We start from the raw sequence: 9696 nt of genomic DNA on the forward strand, positions 1-9696 counted from the left end.
ACTGGTGACAGCCTCATATGGGAACAGATGGGCCAGAAAAAGGTCCCCCTCACTTCAACTGCACTCAGTGTTATTCTTATCCCAAGAGCGCCTCACACCACAAAACTCCTCGGGCTTCTCAATTTGCGGTTTCAAGGGGTTATGCTGGCCTATACTCCAGCACAGGACCTCACCCTAGGACTTTTCTGTGCCCCCCCTTCCTCAGCAACAGCTCCCCTTCTGAGAAGATGCATCCAAGCAGGGGAAGCCGCGGGGATTGAGCGGCAATCAAGTTGTAGGCCTCCAGTTCAGGGGAGAAATTCTGCTCCTTGCTCTGCCACTGGAAATCTGCGGTATCCTCACTGATGTTAGCAACACAAGGCTAGCATCGTGAGTAAGGGCAGAATTTGGTCCCAAAGCAACAAGGTCTCAGCTACCAAAGGCACCAGTGTGACTCTGAGCACCTGTCAATGTACAAATAAATGTTGATTGCCCCCCGCGGGATGTGCAGCCATGCGTCTGCTGCCATGCAGGGATCCTCAGCAGACCTGATGCCCGCTTTTCTAATGTTAGCAGTCCGCTTTGGGGAAGGGGAAGAACGTCCCAGGAAGGAAGACAGAAAAGGAAGAGTGTTTGCTGAAATGCACAAAATGGACCCACTACAGCCTGATTTTCAGAGCTGTACCTTCAAATGGCATCAGCTGTCCTGCCCATCCAGCCGCATGTTCTGAAACACAGCGATCGCAGCAGAGAGTCACACAGTGGGTGGTAGAAATTATCACTTTAGGAGAAGAAAGGAAAAAGGAGAAAAAGATACGGACACATCTAGATTTAGCACCCTAACTTATCCCTGGTGCTGCAGAAAGTTCTCAGTGGAGGAAAACAAGAGGTGAGAAAGGAGATCAGACTGAGACATTGTGAGGGGCAAAGAGAGTTAACCAGTGGAACTGGGGGGAAGTAAACGGTATAATTTCAAGACAAACTGTTTCCACAATATAATGTTATGTAATAGTTTTACTGGGCACAGATTTTTTTCCTATCAAAATGTTTCTTACAGACAAGCTTTAGCACAGAGACTTTTAGTTGCTGGAATTGGAGACTCCCTGCAATGTCAATCCAAGAAACCTAACAGGAGATGAAGCCAGAGCTCAGGGAAGAGTGATTCTCAGTCAGTCAACAGTTTTGAGCCCTCACGGTGATGGCATGTTTGCTTGTACAAGCTCTCTTTATGCATAGAAAAAGCCAGAGCAGAACCTTGGGTCTTGCTTAACTTGGTACTTCCAGAACTAGCTGACAACCCTCTTCTGCTGAAATAAAGGCACAGAGAGCTGCTTTGCAGAAGAGAGTTTTTGTACCTCTGAGAGGGGCAGGACTAATACCATGTAGTGTAAATGTATTAGGAAAGTCTCTGTAAAATGACTCAGGGATGGTTCAGGTGACAAACACTCCTCCCGAAAGAAAGGAAGGGGATGTACTACTGGGAGTCGCATTTCAATCAACAATCCTTTAAGCAGACTGACAGCTCAAGAAAGAGAGTAAGAGAATGGAACGAGTACGAGAGAGAAATCCTAAGTCAGACCTCAGTCTTCCTGCTGGACGGCAGAACAAGATGAACAAACAAGGCAAGAACATCCTTTCACCTTGAAGTCATGTCTCAAGCATCACAAGCATTAGCAAAGCACCTGTCACCACAGTAGTCAGGAAACCAATATGGTTCTAGTGCATAAAATCTCAGCCCTCTGTGGCTTCAGTTCTGCTCTCAGTTATGCCCTTGCCACGCATTGAACTGCAGACCTAAGGACCCTACCCCGCCAAAGGCACTGCAGTTGCATAGATATAGTTGACAGCAGAAAACTGTGCAATAGTTTCCACGATATTCTTCCTTCTCTGCATCTGTTGTACCTGAGGAAGCCGATCCAGTGTTCTTCATCTACTGGAATGTACACCTGGTCTACGCTTTGCACCACTGCTCCGTCCTTGATCCACAACATCTCGGGATCTTCCATTCCCTCGAGGCTGCAATTTAGTTTGACGGGTTGACCCTGGGACACCTTTAATTTGATTGGAGATCCTGTAAATTTCATACCTAAAAAAAAAATACTACTCCGCCCCACCCCCAGAAGAAGGGGGGTTGGAGTACAGCAAATTACTCTAGGTTGGTGGTCTGGAATTACATACCCTACCAGCACACGCTGCAGAGGGGTCTGTTAGTCTCAGCACTGCTCTACTATCTGCTAAGCAATAGTTAAAGGCAAGCACTGAAAGCACAATTGCTGGAGAAAAGTGGTGGCTCAGTGTGTACACGGGGCTTTTTTCAACTCATGTAACAGCAGGGTGAGCTTCTGCAGAGCAGTGCCCAGGCAGAGCCAGACAGAAATGCTGGGAGCTTCGCCGTGTCAGTGATCCAGCAGCGCTAAGTGCGTTCGCCTAACACAATACCACACCTCCCTCTTTTCCCCAGGCTTGAATTTCAGCTATGGTGTTCCTGTGCTGCTAAGAAATCATCATGCTTGCTCCATTGTATGCATTTGTAAAGAGCTGGGATACGAGAAAGAATCAATTATGTCTCGTTATTCAGTGTACACTGTTCCTCTGCATTACAGAAAGCTTCTCTGCAATTTGCAAAACCCGTGAAAGCAAAGCCTATTCCACAGCATACCTCACCGAGGAGCAGAACTGTGTGCAGAACAGATATTTTTGTCGCGTGACGTGGGCATGTGCTCAAATGAGCCTCCCTGACCCTTCAGTCCAGCCAAAGGACCACGTTGTACCAAGACCCATATAGTTGTGACCCCAAAGCAGCAGGGCCAGAGTTGGTGGAGCTGCTCAGGTTTACGTTGACACAGAAGTGATCAGAATTTTGCCCGGAGCACTGTTACATGTGTGGGTGGATGGGGAGTGTTTCCCTCAAGCAGAAGCGAATATATGGAATGTGTTACCATGAGAAAACATGGAAGCCAACTATTTAAGTGCATTTAAGAAAGAAAGGCATATAAAGGAGGAACCAGAGGATCAAAGGAGACCGTGGGAAAGCAGGAAGGTGGAAAATAAATGTAAAGCTAGCTTCATTAGGGAGAATGGCCATTTCCTATGCAGTGGCACAGGACTGACAGACCAGAACAGGTCTAGCACAGCTCAATATTATGCCCTGGCAGTGGCCTCCACATCATTCAGAAAAAAATGAGTCCATCACTCTTGCCCAGCCACGTATCACAGTACATTACAACTTCACTCAGTTCCCTGGCTGGTCAGCTGCTCACAGGATGCCTCACTAGCTACAGAGCTGGACAGAAAAATGCCAGCTGTGAAATCCAGAGCACTGCTAAATAAGCAGCCCTGTTGCCCTTGAACTCTGTTAAAGCCTTACCAGTGATCAAATACAGAGATTTCTCACGTGCCACTTCCCTTCTTGCCAAAATGCCACCCTCCCACAGCCATGAGGGCACCACCTCACAGGGCAGAGCAACAACAGAGGGACTTGCAGCATGGTTCTAACAGCTGGAAGAAGGGGGAGCCAGCACTGTGGGACCAGCCAGTGCTCTGCCGCTGGCAGCCAGTACCCGGCAGAGCACCAGTGGTCCGGGATCAATCCCAGAACATAGGCAGGAGGACCTTACTCCTTTCCTTAATGAGATCCCCCAGCCTGTTAACAGCTGTTTTCCCACACTCAGTTTTTACCTTTCTATCTGCTGTTATTAATTTAGCAAATTCACAGACAGCCTTGGAAAACTGGTAAGTTGATCATTTTAGTTTAGTTGCTACAGCTCATTTGCTGGGTTAAGTATTTAATCACCTTGGGTGACGATGATCTAACCTCGCATTACTTAACTCATCTGTCACACAAATGACATGTCCCAGTGCATGCCAGAAAGCACCCTCCCTTTCACCACTCACAATATTAGAATAAAACATGAAAGCTTCATAGCAACTCTCTGTCTTACAGAAAACTGATGTAGCCAGGCTGCTGAACACATTCACAAATTGACAGACACATTCATTACAGGTGCTTTCATGGAAAAGCAAACTACTCAGCTTTCCTCAGACTGACCTGCTGAAAGAGTTAGCCAAAAATTAAACAAAGAAGTGTTGTGAAAGACCCCTTATGGTTTTCAGTTCCCATACAAATTAATGGTGTAGAAAATTAATACACAGCACAAATGTTCAGCTTGGGTTGTAGTTCTCCACATTGCCCAAGTATAATCCCTCCATCAGGATCAACTGAAATGAATACAGATCAGGGATTTTTAATAAATTCACAGGTTTTTGACAAAAATCCAGTTTAGCTGCAGCATCTCTTCCTGCAGATATCAGGAAGAAGCACATAAGAGGCTGTTAGGGATTTTAATTTCCACCTATTCCTCCTCTTGCTCTCCCACTCACGATTTCTCATCTGATAACATTCTTGCCAGCGCAAGAAATAATCTCATCCAAATAGGTTCCTCCAAGCCTACCTGTAAGAGCTGCAGGAGTTCAAATGTATAGCTAGGAAATAAAATTGTATTAAATTTCTTATCAAGCAGTTGTCAGACAGAATTGACAGCGAGCGAACATACTACTTGTCAAAATACATGACATAGCTGTTTGTTTGTTTTCTAAACTTGCCACCTCTGAATATTTTTATTCCTAGGAACAGATGTATGGTTTTTGTGAAGTTATGTTGGGAGTGGAGAGAGGGGAAGATAAGATGTCTACTCATGCACGCCAAGGGAAAAGCTTTTTGCTCCTCAGATTCCTCAGGACCCTGATCTAACGATCCAGCCTGTACCACAGCCTCTCCAGCTCAGTGTCACTGCACACACATTACTCCACATGCAGCGCGGAGCCCAAACTCCCCGTGAAGTCGGCAGGACGTTCGCCTGAGCACCGAGAGGCTCTCACACGCTGCCTTTCCCTGCCAACTCGCGGGTGAAACTTCGGAAAATGAGTTCAGGAGGGAAAAACCAACAAAAGCCACTCAGGAATGCGTTAGCGCCCAGCTTTCCTCGGCGACAATCCGCGCTAGGCAAATACCAGAGCAATGCCTCCGCAAGCAACGAAGAGGATCATTTGGGCTGCGACTTACTACTCTCCACTTGCAGGCTGGCGGGTGAGGCTCGCAGCACCCCGCACAGCCCGGGCTCCCCGCCGGGCACCGCCGGCTCCGGAGCGCCACGTAGCTGGCCCAGCCGCTGGACCCACAGAGGCGACGGAGCCCCCCGCGCCAGGCCGGGGGGGGGGGGGCAAAACCCCCCACCTGTGGCTGCCCGAGGCCCCGCGGCCGCCACACCGGACGGACCCCGCACCTCGGCGCGGCTCCAAGCCCTGCCCAGCGACCGGTCCCCGGGCACCCAGCCGCTGTTTGCGGGCCAGCCCCGCGCTCGCCCTCAGCTGGATGCCGACACCTGTAGAGGCGGCGCTGCGGGGGCTGCCCGCGGGGGGCATCCGGCCAGCGGCAGGAAGCGAGTCCGGCGGCGCCAGCGGGGCAGCCCCCCCTCACGGCCCGGCGGCGGGAGTCGTGCCCCGCAGCCCCCTCCCGCCGCGCCCAGAGGGCTGGGGGGGGTCACTGCCCCGCCGCCCCTCCTTGCCGCCCCCGGACCTCAGCCGCGGCAACCGGCAGCCGCCACCCCGCCCGCCGCCTGCGGGCTGTCAGCCCCTCTCACCTGCCACGGCGGCGACGTCTTGGAGCGCCGCAGCCCACAGTCCCAGCAAGAGGAGCCGCGGGATGGCCATGCTCCGCTTCAGCTCCATCGCTCCCGCACCACCATCCTCACCCCCAGCTCCCGGCGCCGCGGGGGGCTCCCACCGCCCGCGCAGGCGGCGACGGTGACAGCGGCTAAGGCAGCCCCGCGTCGCCGCCCGCCACCGGACTCCACGGGAGACTGCGGGGACGCTCAAACTTCTGGCTGCGGCTCCGGAAGGGGCGAGCGGCAGGAGGCCCCGTCGGGGGGCGACGGCGAGGGTCTGTCGGGTCCGGTCGGTCCGGGCGCCGCCGCTGGGCGGTCTCCCCCTGCCGGCACGCAGCCGCCGCGGCGCCGCTCGGCGGCTCCTCCGCGCGGGTCCGTCCCTCAGTCCGTCCCTCCTCAGCCGCCGCCTTCTCCTTCAGGAAATGGCGCTCTCGGGCAGTCACCGCGCGCTGTGCTCCCCCTCTGACATCACGCTCATGAATATGCATGAGTCGGGCGCCCGCCGCCCCCGAAGCGGCGAATCACCGCACCCGCCGCCCCCGCTCCACCGCCCCGGGACGGGACCGGAGACGCGCCCCCCGCCGCCCCCCGCCCCGGCCCGCGCCGTGCCCGGGGGTCGGACCCCTCCGGAGGGCGGGCTGGGGCGGGGGGGGAGGCAGGCGAGCGGGTTTCTGGAGGCGGCGCAGCCCGGGGGCTGCTGCGCGGGGCGGCCTGGTTTCCAGAGCGCCGGCAGCGGGTGACCCACATCGGCGGGAGCTGCCGGTGCCCCGGGCAGGGAGGGAAAACCAGGTCGCTTATTCCCTACCTACATATGGAAGCAGGAGGCCAACCTGGCCCCTCAGGACCCCCCGTGCACCCTCCATGTCCCAGGGGAGGAGGGCTTGGGGCCACCACCTCGGCTCAGCCCCCCCCCCAAACCAAGGCTGTCGGGTTGAGCAGCACCTCGCCTCATGCACACAGCACCCCCAATTCCATCTTTCCTGGATGCTCCTTTCCAGCTCCTCACTTTGGCTGTGCTCCCCCCACCAGCCAGACCTCAGCTCTGAGGATGCTGGCCGCCCCATCCCTGTGCTTGATCTGTGGAGGAGCACTGGCAACGTGAGGAGATGTGCCCGTGCCCTTCAAGCAGGATGGGATCAGCCTTGCCCTCTTTTTTGCTAGTGCAAAAGTAGGGAGAGGTCTGAGGAAGGAGATCTCTGCTGCCACACAGTTACTAGCGCGGTGTGGAAAAAGTCACGGACAAACAATTTTTAAAAAATCTGGTGCTGGCTTTTCGTAGGAGTTACGGTGAGAATCTGGGTTGAAAGGCACCATAAGGAGCAATATCGTTACAACACGATGCAGCTTTCAGCTCTGCCACAGCCATCGGTGTGCAACACTTACCCAGCGGCTCCTGCAATACTCTGGAAACCTGGCTAAACAGAGGAGCGCAGGGAAACAGGGATGGAGAAACTGAGGCATAACAAGCTCTGGTAATTCCCTCCCAAGCTCAGATCTTCCCCCCTCCCAGCCATTTGCATTTCTGATAGGAATTCCTAGGGGACTGGAGCTACGCCAAGAAGATTTCATGACTGGAATGGAAATGTCACTCCCTCCCCAGTGCCTCCCGACGCAATGAGGCGGCCGGGAAGAGACACTGACAAGCCATCCACCCGAGAGCCTGCAGGAAGCCTGGGTGCTCTCAGGGACATGAAATTGTGATATGCCTCTTGCCGGGATCACGACGACTCCTGGGCTGAGAGCTTCTGCATCGGTGTTTGCTAAAAGCTTCATGCGCACTTGCTGTCGCTGCTTTCTCTCCCCCATGTATCCGTATATACCCATCTATCCGAGTGCACGGCGTGTTTCTGCACTTACTCATGGCAATAGCGTCTTCCAGAAAGTAGCTACTTTTGCAGATTTTAGTTGTCTCATGAGAAAAAAATAATGGCCATTAGAATAACGTTGTGTTTCTACGGTGTTTTCCTTCTAAGGATTTCTTCCAGCCTTACAATTACAGAGGCTTACAACGCCTTACTGGCCCTGTGGGCTCAGGAAATGCTCCAGCATGCAAGCAGGAGAGAGGAGGCACAGGCAAGCGTTGTGACTTGGCCAACGCTCAGGGAGGCAGTGGCCAAGAGAGGCTTGACTCCATGCTGTGTGCCTGGAGCTTTCCTTGATGGGTATGTTGGGCTTCATCCAAATGTCATGTGCAATGCTCCCAAAGGCTTTGGGAAGGGTAAGGAGAAGGGGAAAGGGGCTTTCATCTGAAAAAAGTACGGGATAGGAAGTTGTAACACGGCACAGGCCAGACTCTGGGCTGGTGTAAGAGAGTAAAGCTGTGCTGGAAGCAGTAGACCAAAGGGAATTTTCCCCAGCAGAGGATCTGGCTGCAGCTCTTCTGAGAAGGGCTTTGTGTCAACAGTGATAGGCAGGAAGAGCCATATGAAAATTGGACCGAAATCCTGCACGCATTGCCAGTTGGAGTGCAAACTGCTGCGGGAAAACTTACAGAAGAGTGCAATACTGCCATGCAGAAATCAAAGGAACTGGTGATTCTGAAATGCTTTTAGCAACTGAAGACAAATAAACTCTCCTGGCCTCTTGTGCTACTGAATTAAGCAACGTGGCTTTGTTCTACAGGCCGTAACACCAGTGGCAGTGCTCACTACTCACATGTACAGGACACAGCACAGTGGCTTATAAATAAGCCAGTGCCTTCCTGGTTTATGTCCTTTCCTTACTACTTTTGTTGCGATAGTGTGTTGCCACATCTCACTGGACTTGCTGGGTGGTGTAGGCATGTTCTAGAAAATGCCTGAAGAGCTGCACAGTAATCAAGAGGTGAATTCCCAGTTCTGGGAGACTTCTGAAGATAAGAGAGAAGGAAAAAGGAAGAAAGGAAGAGAGGGAAGGAGGGAGGGAAGGGAAGAGGCAGGAGGGAGAGAAGTATTTGCTGGACTTCCTCACCTTCCTCTGCTGTTCAGCCTCTTCTAAGTATTGAGACCCAACAGATCAAGGACAGGTTATCCCAGTAAGAAAGCACCCCAAAACACCCATTTCCACATGAGAAGCCATAGCCCTAAAAGTTCAGCAAAAGTTGCTGGCACATGCCACTACTCCATTGTCAAGGTGGTCAGCCTGCAATTGAATACAAAATCCCCATGTTTTGTACAAGGCGTTTTCCACAGAGCTCCGTGGTTTGCACTTGGATTCGAGAACCTGTCCGCTCCATCTTCTGACTTGGGATTTGAGGACCAGCGTTATCTCCACCATTGCTGGAGGACAGGCCCCTCATCCTGCATCAGGAAGCTGCGGCAATGGGAAGAGTGACAATGAAGTGGCATTCAAGAATCGCAAGAGAAGCTCTGCTCTATGGTGTAAGAGACCCAGGATGGCTGTTCAGGTGCTTCCTGAGTGGGTGATCTGCTGAAACCAGCATATTCAGCCCCAGGCCAGAACAGGAGCTGCTCCCGGCTTTTCAGTCACCACCAGAGGCTATAGCAAGTGACAGGAGGGAGCTCCATGTGTGCAAGGGCTTTTGCAGCTTAGGGATGGCTTCTCAAATAAATACCCCAAAGTTAGGCCAGAACACAAAGAGTGAGGAGGCAAAACCCCTCTGGGCTTCCCAAACCCTGCCAAGGACACAGCTTGAGAGCTGCTGGATATTACAGAGCACACTGAAAAGGTTAAACTGGGCATAAACTGCCTCCGTTCTCTGCCCAACCCATCATAACAATGGGATAGCCAGAGCTTGTTCATGTCAGATAATAATACTGTTTAAGATGGCCACTTCTGAGGACCCAAATATAACTCTCCATCTTGAAATATATATGGGACCAAACTAGCCATGCCAAGACCTTGGACATGGTATTTAAAACCACAGGTGGCTGCAACAGCTACACAAGAAGACTGAAACTCATCCTGCCTGTGTCTGGGCTAAGCTTGCCATAACTGAGTTATGCTGCTCATTTGTGAATTATCTTAGCTGCAGCTGAACTCTATTCTCTTCTAATTTATATTATTCTACCATCTCTTCCTTTCTCCTTTCTTGTCTTCCTCCCCACCAACTCCT

At 52.4% G+C, this 9696-nt stretch overlaps 1 protein-coding gene across 3 annotated transcripts in view; it reads right to left on the reverse strand.

Moving 5' to 3' along the window:
* TYRO3 (TYRO3 protein tyrosine kinase) overlaps nucleotides 1-6065 on the reverse strand; it is a 45115-nt gene extending 39050 nt beyond the window's left edge. For 2 of the 3 annotated variants that reach the window (XM_075754438.1, XM_075754439.1), the window contains exon 1: nucleotides 5619-6065. In XM_075754438.1, the coding sequence (XP_075610553.1) occupies nucleotides 5619-5706 (88 nt within the window). In that variant the 5' untranslated portion in view covers nucleotides 5707-6065. Of the gene's footprint in view, nucleotides 1-1881; nucleotides 2066-5618 lie in introns of all 3 variants that reach the window. The other variant, XM_075754437.1, reaches the window with a different exon arrangement.
* Between the last annotated feature and the right edge of the window lie 3631 nt (nucleotides 6066-9696).

The sequence above is a fragment of the Balearica regulorum genome, chromosome 5 (genome assembly GCF_011004875.1).
Source record: "Balearica regulorum gibbericeps isolate bBalReg1 chromosome 5, bBalReg1.pri, whole genome shotgun sequence".
NCBI classification, from domain to species: domain Eukaryota; kingdom Metazoa; phylum Chordata; class Aves; order Gruiformes; family Gruidae; genus Balearica; species Balearica regulorum.